Source organism: Melitaea cinxia, chromosome 29, assembly GCF_905220565.1.
Source record: "Melitaea cinxia chromosome 29, ilMelCinx1.1, whole genome shotgun sequence".
Lineage (NCBI taxonomy): Eukaryota > Metazoa > Arthropoda > Insecta > Lepidoptera > Nymphalidae > Melitaea > Melitaea cinxia.
Window position 1 is genome coordinate 1,158,004 of NC_059422.1, and position 25,825 is coordinate 1,183,828.

The 25,825-nt window shown below is 37.5% G+C and overlaps 1 protein-coding gene across 1 annotated transcript; it reads left to right on the plus strand.

Annotated features, from left to right (window-relative positions):
- The first annotated feature begins 275 nt into the window (after window positions 1-275).
- Window positions 276-21,062, plus strand: LOC123667673 (ATP-dependent zinc metalloprotease YME1L). The gene is made up of 17 exons (XM_045601514.1): window positions 276-435; window positions 525-1,047; window positions 2,722-2,871; window positions 4,375-4,507; window positions 5,222-5,324; window positions 7,093-7,165; window positions 7,837-7,974; window positions 8,712-8,812; window positions 9,925-10,053; window positions 10,990-11,153; window positions 11,884-12,049; window positions 12,552-12,634; window positions 14,669-14,769; window positions 16,094-16,233; window positions 18,544-18,650; window positions 19,494-19,651; window positions 20,714-21,062. Exons 1-16 carry the CDS (start codon window positions 400-402, stop codon window positions 19,636-19,638), a joined length of 2,292 nt encoding a protein of 763 aa, XP_045457470.1. The 5' UTR covers window positions 276-399; the 3' UTR covers window positions 19,639-19,651; window positions 20,714-21,062.
- The last annotated feature ends 4,763 nt before the right edge of the window (window positions 21,063-25,825 follow it).

Genomic DNA, 25,825 nt, shown 5'->3' on the forward strand with positions numbered 1-25,825 from the left:
ATTTAAGTGCGCAATTGTAGTTTTTTATTACCTTCTGTCTTACTATATATGAACGAGTTTATATTTTTAAAGTATTAAATAAGTGATGTAGAAATCGAATAAATAACAGACAAGCTATTTATTTCAAGTGATATTATAATACTTCATAAATCGCAATCATTGTGATTATATTTTAATTTACATGTATTCCAATTTATCGTCAAATATTTTTTGAAAATTGTCCAATATTAAAAGTGAAAGCCGAAAGGTGTGATAAAAATAAAATCGGTAATACTGAAATTTTTGTCTATCGATAAAATTCGCCATGTTTTGCTAAAGATTGACGTAAGGACAAAAAAACCTACAAAATTTTCGAGTGCACTTTATGAAGAGGAAACAAACATCTCACCTACATGTAACATGTTCTCACTGAACTCTATTAACACCCAAAACCAGGCAAATGTCTAATATTTAAACATTTTTGTCGTAAACCCAAATAATATACTATAGAAGTTGTTTGTCATTGTAACCTTGTGTTGTTCCAGATTCTAGTAAGTTTTAGTCAGTTATCATCACGTTACTCGAATTTATTCAGACAAAGGAAGCAAAGCAACGCTAAAAACAAGGATGTGAAGGGAAAAGAAAGTGCGGGAGTGTTATCTGATGCAACACTTTGTTCGGATAGCTTCGATGAAGCTTTGCGTCATTTTGATAAGAATGTCTTAGCGGAGATGTGTAAAATCGACGTAAGATCCGCTGTATCATTCGCCGGAGCCTCTAAGGCTGGTTTCAGAGATATACAGAACCTAAAATCGGCAAAAAAAATATCTCATATATCCCAAAGTTCATTCGAAAAGAATAAGAACGGATGGCTCCAAGCACCTACGGTGACGGTAGATTTCCGCGGCAATAATACTAAGTTCACTTTCACTGATAACTTCGTGGGTTCTCTTTTCAATAGCTTGCACAATAATTCCTTTAATTACAACATTCAAGTGCGAGGTTTTAAGACGGAGAGAGGAATTCATGCGGATCTAAAAAGGAATCCCAACTTAATAAATAGACTACGTAAGTTTTTCGGTCAGTATTAATACAGATTACTATTAAGGTTTGTTTGAGATGGCATTGTATGTATATATCTCATTCATCATTACAGCCTATACAGTCCACTGCTGGACATAGGCCTCCACAAGTTTACGCCAAAAATAACGTGAACTCATGTGTTTTGCCCATAGTAACCACGCTGGGCAGGCGGGTTGGTGACCGCAGTACTGGCTGTGTCGCACCAAAGACGCTGCTGCCCGTCTTCGGCCTGTGTATTTCAAAGCCAGCAGTTGGATGGTTATCCCGCCATCGGTCGGTTTCTTAAGTTTCAAGATGATCGTGGTGTATCTCATTCATTATATTATTAATCATTAATACAAACTATCTTGTAAGTTTTTAAAACTTCTAATAGGAAGAAATTGTTTATTTCTAGTCGGTAAATTCAGAGATAAATAGAGTATTGAAATTGCCATTAAACATTAACAGAACATTTGATGATAAAACAATAATGGTGTGCGGTAGTTACCAATGACTTGCCATTAGTACAGTGGTTGTAGGTTCAGTTTCCATCCATAAAATAAATGTTCCCATATCCCATACGAGTCATTTTAGCAGATTAGCTGTATATATATTATATATGTATATTATATTTCCCGATCCTGGAGGATTTTATGTTGTAGAATAAAAAATCTCATTTATATCCCCGAAAACAGTAATAAAACATTTTCATAATAATTATAACAATTCCTTTACTTAATGTCTGTATTCGGTACTAGTGGTGGAAATTGGACCCAAAAAATTAGAACTGAAAGCAGAGTCATACTAGGCTAATAGACCATTCTCGAAAAGTTATATTATGAATTAATATTTAACAAACTGTATTTCTCTTTACAATTCATACGAGCCATAGCGTTATTTAGATTCAGACAAGCAATTTATTGTTAATTAAATTCAATTAAAGATATTTAAGATTTTAAAAATTTAGGAATAAAAAATGGAACAGGTTGCCCGTGTTGAAGTTAATTAATACTACACTACTTACATTAGCCATTGTAGGATTTTTTGTTGTTGTTTGAACATGTATGCTATATAATATCTACGATCTTATTTTTGTGTCACCCACACATAAGGTATTCCAAATGAAAAGCTTAAACCGAATATAAAATACGTCATATCGAAAATTTCGCTCTAGCGGGTACATCATTCCATAGCTTAATTGGCTAAAACGCCGACACGGTCAGTCGGAGACGCGTGTTCGAACCCCGCTGGAGCTGTCAATTTTTGATATGATATTCAAAAATGTTTGGAATGCTATATAATGTTAAGTTTTATCAAAATATATTTAGGTAACTATTTCTAGATGAACATTAAAATGGTAATAATATTGAATGTAAAATATTTTACTAGTCCCCTTCGTATAGAATGCCAATTTTATTATAAATGTGGCAAAAGAATACAGTCCATCTGTTGGTAAGCGAATGCTTTAGCTTATGGATGCCTGTAATACCAGGAGCATCGCAAGCGTGTTGCCGGCTCTACCCCACAACCCCCGAAGGAGCTCTCAACCTTACTCACCACAGGAACACAACATTGCTTGAGAGTAGTGGTATATAGCTGTGGTCTTCTGTAAAGGACTTCCCCAGTCGGAGTGCTCCTGAAATTGAGCAAGTTTTTCATTGTATCATTAAATTCTTCTAGGTCTCAATGTCACAGATAGCACAGACAAGCAAACAACGCTCAGTCCAGATGTGGCTCCGAGACTCGAGAAGCTGCTCAGCGAAGATACAGTACTCACAAACCAGCAGAAAGACAAGATCAAGATAGCGTTTGCTGAGGGATATTTAGCCGGTAATTTTGTTATTTATATATTGTTGATCTCATTAGGGGACCTTCACAAATCGTGAATTTCACAATTCGTCCTTGTCACATATGTTCACATTTATAAGACACACATATTTAGTGCTACATCACATATTTTACATCTATAAGTAAATTAATATTTATTAAATTATAACATCAGTTTCGACATTATTTTTATACCTATTTAACTAACAATTAGATAGGTATATCATGTTTTGAAATATTGTGGCGACGAGACCCCCAAGTCAATGCATGTTAGAACAAGTAGAGACATGTCAGGACAAGTCAAGACATGTAAGGAAACTGATTAGCCGTTTTAGCAAGTTTTCTCTCATTCATTTTGCCAACGAGTGAGAGACAAAAACATTGTAGGATTCTAATATGAATATGTTTTAATGAGACTGATTAGGTTTCTTCTTATTAGTTTTTTAAGGTTTGTAAATTATAAATATAATGAAAGTCTAGTTAGAACAAATTTACATAGTTTGTAAGAATATTCAATAGTAAGGTTTTGTACTGTGAATAATAACGAAACTTGAAAATGTAATTTTTTGTTTATAAGGATACCATTTTGAAATTAGTCCTAAAAGAAAGGTCTTGACTCAAAACTAGTTTTACAAAAAGATTCAAGTCAATAGGGCTTATAGTTTTTAAAATATTCAGGGAAATGTATGAAGTGTAAGTTGTTTTAATGAAAGGCTTGGAAGTTTTTGTTCTAGGAAATTTTTATTATGTAAGGTAATGGATCTAATTTATCTTTTGTGTTGTAGAATAGGGTTTGACGTATTCAAATAAGTAGAAATTGGAAGGGTTTGTACATAAATAAGGGCTCCAAAGGTTTCGGCTCATAATAAATCGCGAATAAAAAAGTAAGACTCACGGTCTTCAATACGGTAAAATAGGACCGTATAATAAATGAGCCAATTTGGGCTCAGTCACTCAGTCAGCCGTGGAATAGACAATACTAGGAAGAAACGAGAGTCAAGAGTCGAAACCTGCGGATCGAGATACTATAAATAATTTTGTTTCTCTTTGGCGACGTCTTCTGAAGTCCTTGGGTTCGTAGTGACGTACATACGCATTCAGGGGTGCGTGGTGGCTTACGTAACCGGCGCAAGTTGCTACAAGGGCGTACGTCAATTAAGTGGCAGATTGCCCCAGGACGACAGTGGGGGTGGTTAGACGTGTCCCTGCCGTCCGAAACAAATATCATCACTTCAGCCTATTGCAGTCCACTGCTGGACATAGGCCTCCACAAGTTCGCGCCAAAAATGGCGTGAACTCGTGTGTGATGCCCATAGTCACCACGCTGGGCAGGCGGGTTGGTGACCACAGGGCTGGCTTTGTCGCACCAAAGACGCTGCTGTCCGTCTTCAGCCTTTGTATTTCAAAGCCAGCAGTTGGATGGTTATCTCGCCCTCGGTCGGTTTTGTTTTAAGCATATACTCCATATTGAAATTTAAAATATATAATAATAAATTGTTATTTCAGGATCACATCCAGACAATGTCCGCGGCACCAAGGCTTCCAAATATCTGAAGCTGGTGCAACAGTTGCTAACCATAGTCCTCTTCCTGGCTATATTCGTCAGCCTCATGGCATCAGTCAGCGGAACTGTCTTCAGGTAACTCTCTACAGTGATTCTGTATGTTAATTTTGTATTAGCACAAATATTTCTTTCTGGTTTGGATGTCCTGGTGGGTCTCCCCACCGTGCCTCGGAGAGCATGTTGAGCCTTGGGTCCCGGTTGTTGTCATAAATACCTGATAGCGATCGTTACTCATAGTAGGGAACATATCCGCCAAGTTAGTATAATGTTTTACATTCTAACAAAACAATTATTATATGTTGAATATGAATAATATACACAGCATTTTATAAAGAAGTAGTATGTGAATTTCCCTCTGTATATAGGAATAAAGCTTAATACTTGCCAAAATCCAGGGTAGTATTAACTTTGTGGAACCACCAGAGTGTGTGCGACCGTAAACTATCACAGGCTTGACGGCTGTCATGTTACTTCATAGTGTTTTCATGCACTGGCATCAGCAACATTTTGACAACAACTTTAGTGAAGATCACAGCTAAATACCTCTAAAGTAGTGCTGTGTTCCTGTTTGAGTAAGGTAGAGAGCTCCTGGATACAGCGATGCTTTTGGTGTTGCAGGCGGCTGTATACTACGGTAACCGCTTACCATCAGGTGGGCCGTGTACTTGTTTGCCGGCTTAGTTGTATAAAAAAAATGGTCCCTCATCACCAAAAGGTCGAGAATCACTCACTGGTCTCGTTATCCTTAAAAGCAGTGTATAATCAACAAACGTGTACCAACATGCGCAGGATCCAGCTGGGCAACCAAGTGGAGGTGGACCCGGAGGACATCTCAGTGACGTTCGATGACGTGAAGGGAGCCGATGAGGCCAAACAGGAGCTTAAAGACGTGGTCAGTGTCTAGTTTAGATGTATTTATGTTATATGTGAAGTATAGAGCTCTTACACACGAGTGCCATGTTGCCAAGGGCAGAGGTAACTGCAGCAGTCGACATTCTAACTTCGGAAATCGACGGCAGCTCTCTTAGTATAGGAAACAGTTGCAAAATGAATTCCGAAGAAGAAACACTGTTATTGTTTTTACTTCGTTGACGCCGACAAAAATTGTGGCACTGTGGTGGTACGACAAGACGATATTAATCTGCCTATAAATAATCTGATATCATTTATATTATTTTTTATATCGCGTTATAATATAATTGTGTTTGCAGGCAAACGAAGAAAAACCAACTTCAATTATATCGACAAGTAATACAACGTAGGTAGACGAAAAATTAGTCAAGTAAATACGCGTTATCAAAAATTACTCCTAAAGTTGTAATCAGATCTCGATGAAATTTAAATGTGACCACATAATAAATATCGGCTTTCGATTAAATTAAAATTCATCAAAATCGGTACACCCAGTAAAAAGTTGTGCGGATTTTCGAGGGTTTCCCTCGATTTCTCTGGAATCCCATCATCAGATCCTGGTTTCCTTATCATGGTACCACACTTAGGATATCTCCTTTCTAACAAAAAAAAAAAATCAAAATCGGTTCATAAACGACAAAGTTATCCCCGAACATACATAAAATATATACATATATACGGTCGAATTGAGTAACCTCCTCCTTTTTCGGAAGTCGGTTAAAAATAAATAATAGACTTACCAATGGGGTTTTTTCATTTATGAATTTATTGTCAAAATCACATAACTTTCTCACAAACCGCCATCTATGATCTGTTTTTTATTGTTTTATTACTGTATTCTTTCAATTTATAATTCCAAATACAAGCATTTTTCTTTACTGCCACAATTAGCAATTAAAAATGTATTTCGTCACTGGAACTCATTTTGCAAATTAACGACGCGTGCGCACTCTTGAACTATTTGCCGTCGACAGACAAAATGGCGGACGCGGCGCGTTACAACTACCGGTGTCGCTATCGGTCGCAGTTACCTTTGCCTTTGGCGACGTGCCGGTGGCACAGTTTGAAGTGGTCCTGTTTTCTGTTCCAGATTGTAATATTTATGTTAATTAATATATGTTTTATTTCTAAAATATTTTATGTCGGCTGTTACCTATAACACAAGCATTAAGTTGCTTACGAGCACGTAGCAGACGACCGTGTGTAGTGTATATAATAATAATAAGCTTTATTTCAAATAAACATTTTAACAAATGGTATCAATTACAACTATTTACTTATGCAAAGGATTTAATCACACAAAAAAAAAATCGAGTTCAGACTGGTCATCCTATATGGATTATACATATAATCTGTGTTAAGGAAATTTTATTTTCACGTAGATATTCATATTGGAGGAATACACTGTGTTACAATTATTTCTTCAATTTGTAATTCTTAAATGATAAAATACTTGTAACTTGGTTTTGTATTTTTTTTTTTTTTTTGAAATCATAACTAGTTATATTGTGTATATACAATAATACTTACATATTTAGTTTCTTCACTATTGTTTCAGTAGTTTTTACCAAAAAGAGTAAACATCCAGATAAATATTTACACATTGTTCACACCTGTTTTCAGACTAAGCCCTTTTAGTGATTAACCTTATCGCCTATTTAGAAAGTCATCTGCCCTGACAAATTACTATCTAGCAGTTTAAAAAAAATATTTTTAGAATTTAGTCTAATGTCTAAATTATTTTCAAGGTGGAATTCCTGAAGTCTCCAGAGCGGTTCTCGTCACTAGGTGGCAAGCTGCCCAAAGGAGTGTTACTAGTAGGTCTGTAACTTTACTTTTGGAGCTATTTCTATTGGGTAAAATCTAGCTAACACTTTCTTTATATCGACGAGATGATCTTAATAATAAATGTTATCAAAATTGTCTTTTTCAAGATGTAAGTCAATTATATATATTAGAAACACAAATGGACCTAATATTCATCCTTTTGGAACACCTCTTTTACTCCAATTTTTCTGATTGTACTAGACTTCTCGTCGAGTTTAATATCTTCAATAGTCACTTATAAAATTATTTTGCTTAGATATAAAGCAACGAAATGAAGCACTATTTCTAAGATTGTGCAGGAGTGTTTCACGCTTGACGCAATCAAATGCTTTTGTGAGATTGACAAAACCCGTAGTAGCAGACTCTAATTTTTAATTACAAACTATTCTTTTTATCTATTTATGTGTATAACCTATTATAAATATAATATGAATATATTAATTTGGCGCAGCGGTCACAGCACTGACTATTGCGCTAGCGGTCGCGGGTTCGATACCCCGCACATGACAAACATTTGTATTGGCCATATACATGTTTGTCGTGGTCTGGGCGTTTTTGCTTGTGTATTGTGTGTTTCTGGTCCCCGACACAGGAGAAAATCCTATTTATTTATTCTTATTATTAGTTTATAGCTTGTTACTGTAACCCCCCCCCCCCCCCTTCAGGTCCCCCCGGTACCGGAAAGACGTTGCTGGCCAGAGCAGTAGCCGGGGAAGCGAGGGTACCATTCTTTCACGCAGCGGGTCCCGAGTTCGACGAGATCCTCGTTGGACAGGGCGCGCGTCGCGTCAGAGATCTGTTCAGTGAGTTATAACAGAACACAAGTTATTTTTCTTAATTGCGAACTATTGACTACTATTTTGTTTATATACTGATTGTTTTGTACCTGTTGTCATACTATTTGTGTGCCCAAATAAAGAATAAAAAAAAAAGAGTGTGTCTTGAAGACCGCACGGCAGAAGTAAAAACTTCATTGGCGATCGCAATCAAGCAATAACGAAATGAATCCCGAGTTCACCCGGTCGAGCCTTTCACCTCAGAGCGTGACGGATCAGGCTAACTTACTACCTACGAAGGAATGTGTGTGCGGTGCGCCTAAAAAAGTTTTCACTTCTGCCGTGCGGTCTTAAGAACACACCCTAAAACTATCCAACTGCTGTTCCTCATCATTCTGGATGGCATCATGCAGAACAGACGGCAGGAAACACCGCAGTATATAGTGGGGGTTAACCAAAACCTTTGAAGGCCTAGACTACGCTGACGACCTGTGCCTGCTCAGTCATTGAGATAGTCTATAGATCGTTACTTATAGTAGGGAATATATCCGTCAACCCGCAGTGGAGCAGCGTGGTGGATTAAGGATCCTTCTCCTACATGGAGGAAGAGACCTATGCCCAGCAGTGGGATGTTACAGGCTGAATCTTATTCGTATTATGATCCACGGAGGAGTTTTTAGAGGCATTAGTACCAACTCATAGAAATGGCAGCTCTTTCGAATCTATGGTTATATGGTTATAAATTTAATTTTTAATATATCTAGAGGCGGCCAAAGAACGAGCTCCGTGTGTAATATTTATCGACGAGATCGACTCGGTCGGAGCGAAGAGAACCAACAGTGTCTTACATCCATACGCCAATCAGGTAATAATTGTACCTAATAATACTTACGTTTGGTTTTACTACTAAAAAAATTTAATTTGTAGAAGTCTGTTGACTAAAAAGGTTAATGGCCTAGTTGAAATTAGTATCTATACTAATATTATAAAGAGGTAAAGTTTACAACTTTGTTTGTATGTAGGGGATAATCTTCGCTAATACTGATCCGATCACGAAAATTCTTTCGCTAACAGAAAGCTACACTATTCAGGAGTGACATAGGCTATATTTTATAGTAAATAAAAATTATATAAATATTTTATAATAAATAATTGAACAAAAAATTCAGTGAATAAGGAAAAGATTAAAATATCAATATCGTAAATAAACTAGCGCCATCTATCGCCACTTCGAAAACAATTTATTAGTCTTTCGACGTTATTAATTTAGTCTTATTGTAGTATTGACGACGTTTTCTCGATTTTTGATAGATGGCGTTGGAGCAACATATTATTTATTTAAGTGCTATAAAATTCGTTCTCTAAAGTATGTTATTTGGTTATTATAATAATAATTAACGCCCAACAAAGTGGACACGGGTCGGCTAGTTTTATATATATATATTTTTATGTGTATCTCAAAATAAAATAAAAAATTTGCTGTGATCGCAAATTCGGTCGCGTTCGGTACACCAGCTTCAATTTGTAATTATTTATAATTCTAGTGAAATATTGTTTTACTAATATTTAACATTTGAGGCAGCACTATTGCTTGTTTGACTATTGCTCAGAATTGCAATTTGACAGTACTATTTGTTTATTTTCGGCTTGACTCTTGCAAGTTACGTAATCGAATTTCATTCCTTGGAACTCTGATTTTGTATATGTGACTTTTTCACTTAACTTACACTATTAGTTTTTGTTTTATTATTATCTAAAAAAAGATTGATGTTGATGAAACAACTGAACCTAAAATTAATGAAATTTTGCACAGATATCTGACTTTTTCTAACTTGAAATAATTATTGAAAATTTTATTTCGATTAATGACTGCGATGTTTTTATTGCAAAATTAAAAAAAATGCAGTGCGAAGTTCCCCCGGTCAGCTAGTACACCATAAATCATAAGTTATTTATAAATGTATCATTGCTTTTCAGACAATTAATCAACTGCTGTCAGAAATGGACGGTTTCCATCAGAACGAAGGAGTGATTGTTCTGGGAGCGACTAATAGGAGAGACGACTTAGACCAGGCGTTACTCAGACCGGGCAGATTTGATGTAGAGGTCAGTGTATGGCATAACTATTATGGGTAGTTGGGAAGAAATGGCTAATTAGCCATAAGTTAGCCATAGTTGGCTAGCCCGTTGGCGCAGTTTGTAGTGACCCTGCTTTCTGCTCCAGGGGTTGTGGGTTCAATTCCCACCCCGAGTCTGGGTATAATATATATATTTATTTATATATGTATTATTTATAAGTATGTTTATCGAAAAAAAAAATATACATATAGATATACTAGTCGGCTGTTACCTATAACACAAGCATGAAGTTGCTTACTTTAGGAACAGATGACCGTGTGTGTATTGTGTAGATATATATTTATTTATTTATTTATTTTTTATTATAAGTAAGTCTGTCCAATGTACTTCAGTCTGTAACTGTCTTAAAATATATGCAATGTGTACAGTGTAGTTGTGGTGTACAATAAAGTTTTTTTTTTTTTATATCACTACGCGGTTAACGATTACTGTAGCTTATAGACGCCTGCAACACCAGAAGCATCGCAAGCACGTTGCCGACCCAATCCCCAATCCCCCCGGAGCTCTGGTCACCTTACTCACCAACAGGAACACAATACTACATGAAAACAGTATTATTTTGCTGTGATCTTCTGTAAGGTCGAGGTACTACTACCCCAGTCGGGCTGCTCTATATTTTGAGCAGGAAATTCCTGCTGTGCCCTACTTCAGTTATAAATAGTTATATATTGTTAAATTTAGAAATTAAAATTGTAGTTTTGAATTAATTAATTATTGTAAGTGTATTCAAAATTTTGAATTCTCTTTAACATTCTTTTGCACTATAAAACTCTCTGGGCTACTGAGTGCGTCGCCAATAATGATCATATAACGTAGGTCTGTCAACAAGGAGGTAAGCCGTACCCTTGTTTGCTGACATAGTTGTATAAAAAAAAAAATTTGCTGATCAATAAATTTATCCAGGTGTCAGTCCCGACCCCAGACTACGGAGGTCGGCTTGAGATACTCCAGATGTACGTGTCCCGGGTAGCGGCCCACCCCGACCTGGACGTGGAGTCACTGGCCCGAGGGACCACGGGGTTCACCGGAGCTGACTTGGAGAGTATGGTCAACCAGGCCGCTCTTAAGTGAGTATTGTACGGTTAGTTGGTAAGGGTTATGGTGATAGTGAGAGACGCTGAACATACTACATACTAGATGCTTAGGTGGATTTTGTACGTTCGTTTTGCTTTTTGTGTGAATGTTTTATTTATATATATATAATAAACATGTCATGATAATAACAAATACAAACGAAGAACTTAAACGTTGCCAAGGTATTGGCGCAGCGGTCACAGCGCTGGCTGTTGCGCTAGTGATCGCTATATAGATGTTTGGGTGTTTTTGTTTCCGAACCCTGACATAGGAGAAAACCCTACCGAGCCCCGTTGTGTATTAAGCGTCAATTATTTATTATTATTACAATGGAGTTAAAATGCAGTACTAGAAATGGTAGAGAGCAGAGGTTCCCAAACTTATTTTGTCTACTGCCCACTAAGAGAATAAATTATTTTATAGTGCCCCCTTTGAGCAATCTTTTAATGAATATTAGTTGATGTTCACGAGTTTAGTCGAGAGTCCTTATAGATTAAATGACAATCGCCCCCCAAACCTCTTTAAAACACCACCATTTTTTTTCTAGGTCATTTACCCCCCTTTAGTACTGCAGCGCCCACAAGGGGGCGTTATCGCCCACTTTGGGAACACTGGTGTAAAAGTAAAATAAAATTAATTGACGTTTACTTAATTAAAAAAATGTTTAATTAAAATTATAGTTCTTTTTTATTATAAATACTTATTCCACTATGATATTTCCAGGGCAGCGATCGAAGGTGCGAAAACGGTGACCATGGCTCACCTCGAGGAGGCCCGGGACAAGGTTCTGATGGGTCCGGCAAGACGGGCTCGTCTTCCTGATGATGAGGCCAACGAGATCACCGCCTGCCACGAGGGGGGCCACGCCATCGTCGCCTACTACACCAAGGTAGTTTACACACTACACTAGTTTATACCAATCCCATATTGTGCCCAAAATTATCTGTCAAGCACAGATCTGAATGATTTTTTCCTAGTCAAAGTGTAATTTAGAGTATAGAACAGCGCCATCTAGTTTGGCTTAAATGAGCTATAATCTATGTACCTGTAATAAAACGAAACTCGTGTCTGTCTATATGTAAGATATATTTGAGACAAAAATATACATATGAAAAGTCTTCAAAAATTATTTCTGTTTATCTTAGAAGTTATCTATATGTATCTGTATATATGTTCTGTGTGTTTGGTAAAACACGCCATTTGTGGCGCGGTCCCGCCTATAATAAATACCTGATAATGTTCGTTAGTAGGGAAAATATCCACCAATCCGCATTGGCGCAGCGTGGTAGATTAAGCTCTGATCCTTCTCCTACATGGAGGAAGAGGCCTATGCCCAGCAGTGGGATATTACAGGCTGAAGCGTAAAATAATAACAATAATGTGTGTTTCAGGATTCTCACCCTCTACATAAAGTGACTATCATCCCCCGAGGTCCTTCGCTAGGACACACCGCCTACATACCGGCTAAGGAAAGGTAACATCTATATATGTACTAATCTCATAAAGCTGAAAATTTTGTTTGTTTGTTTGTTTAAACGCGCTAATTTCAGGAACTACTTATAGCCCATTTACCAAGGAAGGCTATAGATTATTTTTTCCCCTTAAATTAACTCGTGTGAAATCGCGGAGCACTGCTATTAATTAGTATAAAGAGAAATAGTGGTTTATTTTTAGCCGACTTCAAAAAAGGAGGAGGTTACTCAATTCGACCGTATATATTTTTTTTCAAATGTATGTTCGGGGATAACTCTGTCGTTTATGGACCGATTTCGATAATTCTTTTTTTTTTGTTGGAAAAGAGATATCCCTAGTTTGGTACCATGATAAGGAAACCAGGATCTGATGATGGGATCCCAGAGAAATCGAGGGAAACTCTCGAAAATCCGCATAACTTTTTACTCGGTGTACAGATTTTGATGATTTTTAATTTAATCGAAAGCCGATGTTTGCCATGTGGTCACATTTAAATTTCATCGAGATCTGATTACAACTTTTGGAGTAATCTTTGATAATGCGTATTTACTTGACTTTTTTTTTGTCTACCTACGTTGTATTACTTGTCGATATAATTGAAGTCTGTTTTTCTTCGTTTGCCTGCAAACACAATTATTAGATTGATATTTTATTTTTAAATCTTTCTTTTTTATATAAATAATTACAAATTTTGACTAAAATTAAAAGAACATACGTCCATATCTGCCTATATATTTTCTAAATAAAATAAAAATTAATTAAGTATTAATAAAAATGAATGACGGAAACGCATGTCCTCGCATGAGTTTCGAACGACTGGACCGAATCGAATAATTCTTTTTTTGTCGTTATTGTCTGGACAAGTTTAAAAAAAATAATCGATATATTTATAAAAAAGAAGAATTTTAATATAGCACGGCTCCGGCTGTGCTTTACTCTCACATCATAAAAAATATGGAAATCGCTTACTCTTAAACCTCTATATATTTATAATGCTAAGAGACTCCCCCCTTCTCAATGACCTTGAGCTTTTAGACTTTGCCACACCCCATCCACCCGCACTTCACCTGATCAGTGTTACGTAAAGGTTATTAAACTCTGCCATCTACCGGCTCTTGCTTGTACTAATAGGACATGCGATTGATTCGTTTCCTAGACCAAGAGCTTGCTTACAACTTTAACTGAGGTAGGGCACAGCAGGAATTTCCTGCTCAAAATATGGAGCAGCCCGCCTGGGGTAGTACCTCGACCTTACAGAAGACCACAGCTAAATAATACTGTTTTCAAGCAGTATTGTGTTCCTGTTGGTGAGTAAGGTGACCAGAGGTCCTGGGGGGATTGGGGGTAGGGTCGGCAACGCGCTTGCGACGCTTTTGGTGTTGCAGGCGTCTATAAACTACGGTAATCTCTCACCATCAGGTGAGCCGTACGCTTGTTTGCCGACCTAGTGACATAAAAAAAAAAACAAGTTGTGATCATCCATAATTATTATTTAATTCTTCATCTTTTCGTGTCGATCATTTAGGCTCTAAAACTATATTAATTATAACATCCCGTTAATATGATATGAAATGCACACTTATTCAGAATACACATCGAAGTATAAATAAAATATCACTTGAAGATATTTTGGAATACTATTGTAATAAAAAGAATCAATTAAAAAATATTACGTAGGACGTCAACGTTTTGGATGTATGGATGATAGCAAAATAACGGGAGATCCACGTGACGAAATAAGCTGTTTTTTTATTATGCCAGGCAACCATTAATTAAGAAACCTATCAAATATGACAGCTGAAGTTTTTTTTCAAATTTTTTACAAAAAATAATATAGAATCAGAACCATCTGTGATTATCTGCAAGAACCATATCAATTAATCGAATTTATCGTTGTATGCTTGATTATTAGTTCGTAAACAAGCTAGTAGAGGGCGTTGGTATAAGTTGCAAGCAATAGTTTTAAACTTGTGCGTGGAGGTGTGCAGTTTTGGATTTTTTTTTTTCTTATTGTTCTGTGTATTTTTTTTTATAGATATCACGTGACAAAGCAACAGCTTCTGGCAATGATGGACACAATGATGGGAGGACGAGCGGCTGAGGAATTAGTCTTTGGACCGGACAAGATTACTTCAGGTAATTTTTTTTTTTATTTTTATTTATTTACTTTTGTATTAATCTATTAATATTAATTTCATATCGGGACTTACTTTAGAAGGGAAATATTTGTCTTAGAAATTCTACAATAACAGATGGTTTGCCAGATGTTAAGCACCACATTTAAAGATACTTGTATCATTACAAGCATTACAAATATGTCTTCGGATGATTTAAAGTAAAAATGAGGGTAGTAGGTTGAGGTTAAGAATGATGAGGATAGCTTGGGTTATGGAAGCTGATATTTTGTACCATGACATTCAAATGGTGTTTGTGAAGGTTTGGAATGTGTATGGTACAGTCTATGGTTGAGTGAGAGATGATATGTGAGGGAAGGTTATGAGGGAAACTAAACCCAATGAAAGTCAATCTAACACTCTATGAATCTTGTCAAACAGCAAGGCTGTATTCTCTGTATGAATCCTCGAAGGACCAAAAAAATTGTATGATACAGTCTACGGTTGAGTGAGAGATGACATGTGAGGGAAGGTATGATGGAAACCAAACACAATGAAAGTCGATCAAACACTAATTTTATGAAGAATATTTTGAGTATATATAGGTAGAAGTACAGACGTCATTTGACGTCATTCGTAGCAAACAAGTAACAATTTCATTAGAAATCTGCATCAGTCAAATAACGATTTCGTAATAAATCAGCTAAATTAAAGAGGTTACTAATTTGCAAGACAATCATATTGCTCAATGTGCGTTAACCCGTACAGAATGGATTGAGCTAAATATTGCTGTTTTGTTTAAAGTTAATATTTTATAATACGTTTAAGGTCGAACCGTCTATCCTACGAGAACCTTAGGATGTTCTAGATAAACTAAATCCTAGTTAGATTGATGGTATAGTTTGAATCACGTCGGGGTCACCAGTTTGGAAGTATGAGGAACATGGTGATTGAATTCCTCATCAACCAACGAAAAGGGAGGATCCTCCGACCAGACGGATGTTGTGTCTGGCGGGCTACCGCCCCGACGGTTGTTGTCGGGATCTCGTATATATACTTAATCACTTTGAAAACTCTGATAGCGCGATGTAGCATACGTCAGTTTTCTCTAATTACGTAGTTTGTAGTCGTTCGTATTTTCGCGCGATAGATGTCGTCACAATATGTTTAAGGCCAAACTATCCTACGAACCTTGAGATATTCTAGATAAACTAAATCCTAGTTAGATCAAGCAAGACGAAAAATGTCTTTTCACCTTGGCGAAGGCTACCTCGCCGCGATTCCCATCTCAGTCCGTCAGCAGTCTCGAGCCCAGTTCGATATAGCCCCTGTCCACCTGCCCCCAGGAGCGTCCTCGGACCTGAAGCAGGCCACGTCCATCGCGGTGCACATGGTGCGCGAGTGGGGCATGAGCGAGCGCGTGGGGCTGCGCGCCGTGGAGCCCGCGCGGGGCGGGGACACGCTGGGGCCCGCCACCAACGAGATGGTGAGTTCTTGCCACCAACTGAGCTGAACTTTTGTCCCTACCACTCGCACTCCTCTGTCCCTACCAATAACATTTCATCCCCCACCAATCACTGTTCTGTATCCAACAATCACACTGTTCAATCCCCACCTATCACACCTCTGTCCTAATCAAGCGCAGTCTAGTTCCCACCAATCACACTCTTCATCCCCCTCCAATTATACTCTTCATCACCCTACCAATTGCACTCAATCCCCAGAGATCACACATTTTTCATCACCCAACAATCGCACTCTAAACCTAACCGATCACACTTCATCCCCACCAATCGCACCCTAGTTCTCACCAATCACTTTATTCATCCCCCACCAATCGCACTCTAATTGTAATCTAAAATCTTGCATTCAACGACTCACACTACCACACCAAGAAGGAGGAAGGGAATTGATAGACATTCATAACTTACACAACAAACAAATAACTACACTCCGGAAATACTTTCACATTAAATCAGAACCCTCAGCACTACACAGGCATGCAAGCGGAAAAGATACTAAACTTACACCGCTAAACTTACATAACTTAACTAATGATTGTAACTTAATTAATGATTGTATTAATTTTTTCTATTTGTTTTTGTGTCTTAATTGTTTTATTTTAGTGTTGCTTGAATTATTTATATTTTATATTTCTGTATGTGATTTATCGATTATTTCTTGTTAATGTGTTCCTTTTGCTCATTTATGAATTATTTACTGTTGGAAACTTTGCTGGTTTGTGTATTGGCTGTATGAATTTATTAATTTACTGTATTATTGTACTGTACGTTTCCTAAATAAAATAAAATAAAATAAATAAATAAAATAACAGACAACCACAGACTAACGAAATAACTCATCATTACAGCCTATACAGTCCACTGCTGGACATAGGCCTCCACAAGTTTACGCCAAAAATAACGTGAACTCGTGTGTTTTGCCCATAGTCACCACGCTGGGCAGGCGGGTTGGTGACCGCAGGACTGGCTTTGTCGCACCGAAGACGCTGCTGCCCGTCTTCGGCCTGTGTATTTCAAAGCCAGCAGTTGGATGGTTATCCCGCCATCGGTCGGCTTCATAAGTTCCAAGGTGGTTGTGGAACCTTGTTATCCCGAACGACGAACGATTATAACGAAATAACTAACGGACCCAAAACAGAAAATCGCTACCTGGGCTGGAAAGCCCCTCCACGGAAGACACCGATCCCACCTATGCCAAACATACGTCGACAAAGATAAGTCGAACGAATGGCTAAGGAAGAGTGAACTGTTCCCTGAGACCGAAGGCTTCATGTTAGCGATACAAGACGAAGTAATAGCTACACGTAATTACAGGAAACATATTTTAAAAGACCCCAATCAGACTAATGACTCATGTAGACATTGCAATAGTGCCCCCGAAACTATACAACATATAATTAGTTCCTGCAGAAGCATAGTACAGACCGACTACAAACACAGGCATGACCAAGTAGCATCCATCATTCACCAAGAACTCGCACATAAATACAAATTCATAGCCAAAAAACAACCATACTACAAATACAGACCGGATGTCATTTTAGAAGACAGAAATTACAAAATTTACTGGGACAGGACTATATTAACGGACAGAACAGTGCATTACAACAGACCAGATATTACTCTTCACGACAAACGAAACAAAACAGTCTATCTAATAGACATTGCTATTCCTAACACCCACAATATTCAAACAACCATATCGGACAAACTAACAAAGTACCAGGACCTCGCAATAGAAATTAAAATACAGTGGAATGCAGATACCGTTCATATTGTTCCCATTGTACTCTCCGCAACTGGAATCATACCTAAAACTCTTACTAACAGCTTAAAAATTCTAAACATGTCTACCAATCTAACATACACCTTACAAAAAAGCAACAGCTCTCAACACTTGCCGTATCACTCGAAAATTTCTGACAGCCTCGACAATCACCTCCAACGCAGAACCATCTGCCATACTCATTACTACATTATTACCTTCTCTTATCAAGAGAAGAGAAAAATAAAAAAATAATAATAATAAACGTTTCACACTCAACGGATCCCCTAGTAGGAGTTTCTCCTGTGTTGGGAGGGGGGGTCTAGAAACACACAATACACAAACACAACGCCCAGACCACGACTAACATATCGAGGTCGATACAAATGTCTGTCGTGAGCGGAAATCGACCCCGAGACCGCTAGCGTAAAAGCCAGTGCTATGACAGCTGCGCCAACACGTCGTCAATATATAAAGACTAATCAGTTGAAATATTCTTTAATTCCAGGTGGACGCAGAAATCAAGAAGATTCTCTCTGACAGCTACGAGCGAGCGAAAGCTATTCTACGCGCTCACGCCAAGGAACACAAGGCGCTAGCGGACGCGTTGCTCAAGTGAGCCTTGATTTGGTTGTGTTTTAAAGGTTTTATACTCGAAATGTACCGAAGAAAAATGATTCCATATTACCACGGCTTGCCTGTTTCTGTCTGACTTGTCTTTGTAAGCGTAATTGGCGGGGAAACTTGAAATTAAAAATGAAAATAAAAATAAAATCATCATATCAAGAATTTCGCTCTAGCGGGTACATCGTTCCATAGCTTAATTGGCTAGAGCGCCGACACGGTCAGTCGGAGACGCGGGTTCGAATCCCGCTGGAGCGGTCAATTTTTGATATGATATTCAAAAAACGTTTAGAATCCCTAATGTGTGAGTAACACAAAAATAAAATCGTACAAACTTGAAATTGTAATGAAAAGAAATTTAAGTTATCTGCGTATAATTAATTTAGTGTTTGTCATGATTTGCTAAATTTTATGGAAGACATCTCCTTAACAAGAACTCATCTACGCATTCTTCTTGATTTGCATTGACAGGTAAAAAATCCTTAATGATTTAATTCTTAAAAATATTCTTGAATGGAATTCTTCTTAATATCCATTGACGTAGGGCATAGCAGGATATAATTCCACTAAAAATCTGGAGCAGCCCGACTGGGTTTGTATTTCGACCTTACTGAAGATCACAGCTAAATAATGCTGTTTTCAAGCAGTATTGTGTTCCTGTTGGTGAGTAAGGTGACCAGAGCTCCTGGGGGGATTGGATATAGGGTCGGCAATGCGTTTGCGATGCTTCTGATGTTGCAGGCGTCTATAAGCTACGGTAATCGCTTACCATCAGGTGAGCCGTACGCTTGTTTGCCAACCTAGGTTGATAATTCCTAAAAATTACTATTACAGGTATGAAACGCTAGACGCGGACGACATCAAGGCGATAATGAACGGAGAGAAGATAAAGCTGGAGAAGCAGAAGGGCGGTAAGGAAGCCCCGGCCGGCAAGGAGGCCCCCGTGCCCGCACTGCTGCCCCAGGCGGTGCCGGCGTAGGTCGCCCGTCTAGGTATCCTACACCTTGAAATTATTAAATCTTGTCAATTTTGTCACATATACCAAGATTAAATAATTATAAAAATATAAATAAAACTTGTCGTATTGCAAACTCTTATATATATATTTATTGATAGATCGTACTTTATTGAATGAGCTATTTAACGGCTGAACTAATAATAAAATATTCGATATCTACCACGACGTTTTGTTAAAGAAAAATCTGAACTAATATTATAAAGTTAAAGAGTTTGTTTGTTTGAACGCGTTAATTTCAGGAACTACTGGTTCGATTTGAAAAATTCTTTCATTGTTAGATAGCTCATTAATCGAAGAAGGCTATAGGCTATATATCATCTCGCTAAGACCAATAGGCCGCTCCTATAGTCCACGCGGAAAAAGTCACAAATTCTTGACATCTATAAAGAATATGTTTATAAAAGCTCATTTATCGAAGAAGGCTATAGGCTATATATAGGCTATATATTATCTAGCTAAGACCAATAGAAGCGGAGTCCACGCGGACGAAGTCACGTGCACTCCGCATATCCCCCCCACCAGCAATATACAATAGAATTAATAAATTTTAAAACAAATTATTAAGAATTTAAAATACAAATTCTTGACATCTATAAAGAATATGTTTATAGAAAATATAAAACAAAAAGTATATATGTGGATACGCCGCAGTACATTCTGCCTCTAAAGAATGCAATTGACTAGTAAATATGCATATTAGTCTGCAGTTCTCAGCTCCCAAATATAAAAAAAAAACCGTGCTTAACGGCACGGCAGAAGTGAAAACTTAATTGGTAATCGCAATCAAGCAATAATGAAATGAATTCCGAGTTCACCCGGTCGAGCCTTTCATCTCAGAGCGTGACGGATCAGCCTAACTTACTATATACGAAGAAATGTGTGTGCGGTACCCCAAAAGAAGTTTTCACTTCAAAAACTACTATTTTTATTTCAAGCTTCACCGTTTGAATATTTCACGAATTATTTTTTTTTTTTTTTTTTTAGTTTAAGAGCTAAACTACCAATTGAAACTAATTATAAGTATATTTATTTTTAGGTGATTCCTGGACTTCATTAGACGCCAGTGAGAACGTAGAAGACGTCTCGATATGTACAAAATAGTGAAGAAAAGTGAATTTGAAAATTTTGCAGGTTGCCGAGTCGATAACCATTTTTAAATTTAATAAAAATAAGTATAACATGCCCCGTCGCAGTTCCCTTTGTAGATTCGTTATAGTATATTATGAAAAATGTTATTAATATCGTAATTTTAAATAAATTTCATGTAACTGTGAGGTTTTTGTTTATTTTTTATAAAGATTGTAACATATGGACAGCTAGTTGTAACGAATTGTTGACGGTAAATGACGCAAGTATTTCATAAGAAATAAATTTCAAATACACAATTATATTTGTTTTCTTTCGAGTACTCTCATTTTTATTAATCTGGATTATTGGCTTTCTGTAATGCCAAAATGTATAAATCTCTACTAATATTATAAAGAGGTAAAGTTTATGACTTTGTTTGTATGTAGGGGGTAATCTTTGCAAATACTGATCCGATGATGAATACTCTTTCACTAACAGAAAGCTATACAATTAAGGAGTGATATAGGCTATATTTTATTGTGATTGAACAAAACATTCAGTAAAAAATCTTATATATAAAATTCGAAACGGCTGGACTGTTTTTGTGGAATTTTGTGTGCATATCGGGTAGGTCTGAGAATCGGCCAACATATTAATAACACATATGGCAAAAAAACGTTTGCGGGGTCAGCTAGTTTCATATAAAGCAAGGGGTCGTCAATTAATCAATAATGTTTTAGCAAAAACCCCCCGACCCCTGGTAATATGTGGTAAGATCTTAGACTAACAAAAAATCAAGTATTTTTATGTAAGTACAAAGTATGGTGAAGAAGGGCGGAAAAAGGCGAATTCATTTAATAATGTTTATGTGAAAATGATATTCCTTTCGTATAGAATTATATATATGTATATATAATAATAGGGGTTGGTGGTAGAAGGGCTAAAATTAAGGGTTGTATGTATTTTTCAATGCCAACTCAATAAAATAAAAATTAAAATATTTGCCAAAAAAATGAAAAAATATATATTTGGTGGGGTTACGTCTCCGATGAGTACCAGCTTTTCCGCCGCCGATAGCCGGGCAGCCATGACTATGGCTCCGAAATGGTTCATGACGGCTTCGACCACCGTTAGTCGGTTTATCTTAACGCCCTCACGAAAATTTGCCAGTATGGACGCAATAGTGCGCACCTTCGTTTTGGCAATATTGCCATAGCGGTACGCCAGCTTCTCCTTAAGGTCTCTTGCTGCCTCGATGGTGGTCGTGGCTACGGCTTTACCGTCCTCATCGAAATTACTAACTATGCGAGTTGTCTTGCCGCAACCGGTTCACTACAAATGTTTGTCGTAAGAGGGATCGAACCCGCGACCGCCAGCGCAACAGCCAGTGCTGCGACCGCTGCGCTAACCATCGTCATATTAGATTTGTATATCAAGTGGGAAATTTTGCGGTTAGTATGAGACCATATACTTTAAACTTGTGGACCAGTCCCTTCGTCAGTGTCCACGTCTCGGCTCCGTATGTTAAGTTGTTAACACAGGCGAAAACTTTTGTCTTCAAGCATTGCGGAATCTTCGAAAAGAAGACTCGACGAAGCCAGCCAAACGCCGCCCAGCCCAACCGAATCCTCCTATCGGCCTCCTTCTCGAAGTTGTTGCGGCCTAGTTGGATAGTATGGCCTAGGTAAATATAATCCTGAACAACTTCGAGAAGGGTACCATCTACCCATACCGGTCTCCGTATGACTTGGTTGAACCTTTTGACCGCGACGCCTCAAATCCATTCCCGTGCCCTGTAAGCTAAGGCATAAAATAAACAAAAATAACTACGGAAAAAATTGTGTTGCCAAGAGTCGTTATCGAGTATCGTATGGTTCGCTTAAACCGAAAATAAAATCATCATATCAAAAATTTCGATCTAGCGGGTACATCGTTCCATAGCTTAATTGGCTAGAGCACCGACACGGTCACTCAGAGACGCGGGTTCGAACCCCGCTGGAGCGGTCAATTTTTGATATGATATTCAAAAATGTTTAGAATTCCTAATGTGTGGGTAACACAAAAATAAAATTGTACATATTAAAAATAGCATGGTGTCGTCTCCTGTCAAAGATTTTCATTGTAATATGAAACTTTGTAATAAATAGTTACGGGTTTCTGTAAAGAACTCACTATAGACGGCGCCACGGTTCGCTTAAACCGAAAATAAAATCATCATATCAAAAATTTCGATCTAGCGCGTACATCGTTCCATAGCTTAATTGGCTAGAGCGCCGACACGGTCAGTCGGAGACGCGGGTTCGATCCCCGCTGGAGCGGTCAATTTTTGATATGATATTCAAAAATGTTTAGTACTTACTAAAACTAGTATTGAGTAATAGATCCCGCCATTTAATTTCGCGACACCAAAGCCGTTGGTCTGGCGCACACAAGCGTAGGCTAACTTAAGCACAGAAGAAAAGCTTTTATGAGAGTGGGGGTTAGAGATGATCTTGATGCTGCCAGATGATTTTGAGAATGAGAAAGAATCTCGTAATCTTCGCTCTCAACCTCAGAAAAAAAATTGAAAAGAAATATATTTGTAATTGTATATTATTAAAATCATCGACGCCTTCCAAAATGCGACGATGTTCTAAGGTATCGCTTATGTTGCACTGCACTACTTTTCTCGCTATTTGCTTATGACGTCACCAGGGTGTCGTCTATGCTTGACAACGGCGTGTAGTAAACAGATTATTGGTGAAACGCTAGGGATGCGCCAGATTTGCGATATCAGATTTATTATAGCAATTTGACTGATTTGAGTTGATTTGATTTTTTTATTCATTTGCTATTTATGTGTTAGATGATAGTTTTATGTTTTTTACATTTTGTTTTATTCAAATTATTTATAGAATATATAATACGTTTGAGTTGAATTTTGAATAGCTTAAAAAACATCTATACCATTTTGCCAGCCCGTTGGCGCAGTTTGTAGTGACCCTGCTTTCTGCTCCGGGGGTTGTGGGTTCGATTCCTATCCCGAGCCTGGGTGTAATATATATTTATTTATATATAAGTTTATTAAAAAAAAAATGTAGCTATACCAGTCGGCTGTTACCTATAACACAAGCATTAAGTTGTTTATTTTGCGAACAGATGACAGTGTGTGCATATTTTATTATTTACTAGCTGCTGCCCGCGACGTCGTCTGCGTGAACGCTATACAGCACCAAAAATACTTACGATTATAACTTTTAAAATAACATTCATTTACCCGTTTCTTCTTTACATTTCATATCTACAGAAAAATCTCATAGATGGCGCTGCTTTAAAATTGTCTTGTCTACTTATATTCATTTAATTATGTTTTTCGGCTTAGTTACTTATATTGCGTGATTTTTATAGTGTGAAGCTAGCTTATATAGCATGGTTATTAACATAATAACAACAACATTCAAATATGCGTCGTTAGATTCCACGTTGTTACAGAATGCGTTGAAGAAATAAAGGTTCACTGCTCGCTACCTGTAGGTGATAGCATGATAATTTGTAGCCTATATGTTGACTCGACTACTTAATAATATTCGTGCCGAATTTGAAGTAAATCCATGCGGTACTTTTTGAGTTTATCCCGGACATACATACAGACAAACAGACAAAAATTCTAAAAACTATATTTTTGGCATCGGTATTGATTGTAGATCACACCCCAAGTATTCTTTTAAAAAAATATTCAATGTACAGTTTTGACTTTCCTACCATTTTATTATATGTATAGATTTATACCTCTTTCGTTACATGATACATCCCTAGAGGTCAACTATAGACGACTTCGGCGTTCTTGGTCATATCATTTACGTGGGATAAGAATGCATGTTTTTATTTCAATGTTTCTCAGTACGTGTAGCTCTAAAAGACTTGTTTTTTATACTCAAATGTTGCTGGGATATTCTATTTTCAGAAATATCGAATTAAAATACTAGAAATATATTTTAAATAATTTTATTTATTATTTTTGTGGTCCGAGTTTTTTGTCGCCTATAGACGTCGTTGGCGCACAGGGCTCGCATGTCTGGTCAAGTATGACTTTGGCGTTCAAAAGGTTCTTTCGTTTTGTCCAAGTTCATACAGAGACCGACACGTTAGGCCGTTTAGGCCGGCCAGCATTTTTAAAGTCGCTCAACGTGCAATGGAACGGGCTATGCTTGGGGTTTCTTTCAAATATAGGATTAGAAATGAGACTATCCGCGAGAGAACGAAAGTAACCGACATAGCCCACAGAATTAGCAAGTGGCAGTGGGCTGATCATGTGTCGCAGGACCGATGGCCGTTGGAGTAGACGGGCCGACGATCTACGTAAGATTACCGATGTAGGCTGGATGAGGATTGCGGAAGACCGGGATGTGTGGCGCGAACTTGTGGAGGCCTATGTCCAGCAGTGGACTGCAATAGGGTGAGCCGATGATTATGATGATGACCATATACTTACATATATTGGTGTTTGGCGATTTTAAAAGTTTAATCTAGTGGCGAGGCAGTAAAACTGTTGGTAACACTGCAGTATGGACACTTGCAATACTATTATTATTATTTTTATACAACTAGGTCGGCAAATAAGCGTACGGCTCATCTGATGGTAAGCGATTACCGTAGCTTATAGACGCCTGCAACACCAGAAGCATCGCAAGCGCGTTGCCGACCCAATCCCCAATCCCCCAGGAGCTCTGGTCACCTTACTCACCAACAGGAACACAATACTGCTTGAAAATAGTATTATTTTGCTGTGATCTTCTGTAAGGTCGAGGTACTGCCCCAGTCGGACTACTCCAGATTTTGAGCAGGAAATTTCTTGACATTGCTTGATGTGGCAACATTCAAGCAATGTCACAAGGATCATTTCACTACATACTCGTGTAGTGTGCTCAGCGATTTTGATAATTATTCTCAAGAAAATATTTTTTATTTATCTTTCTTTAACAGAAATAAATATAATCAGCCTTAGTTTTTAAAGGCGTTTGAATTGTCACAAATCATTATTTATAAACTTAATTGGTTTATGGAAGATATCATTAATTTTAAAAGAAATATCCATCAAAAT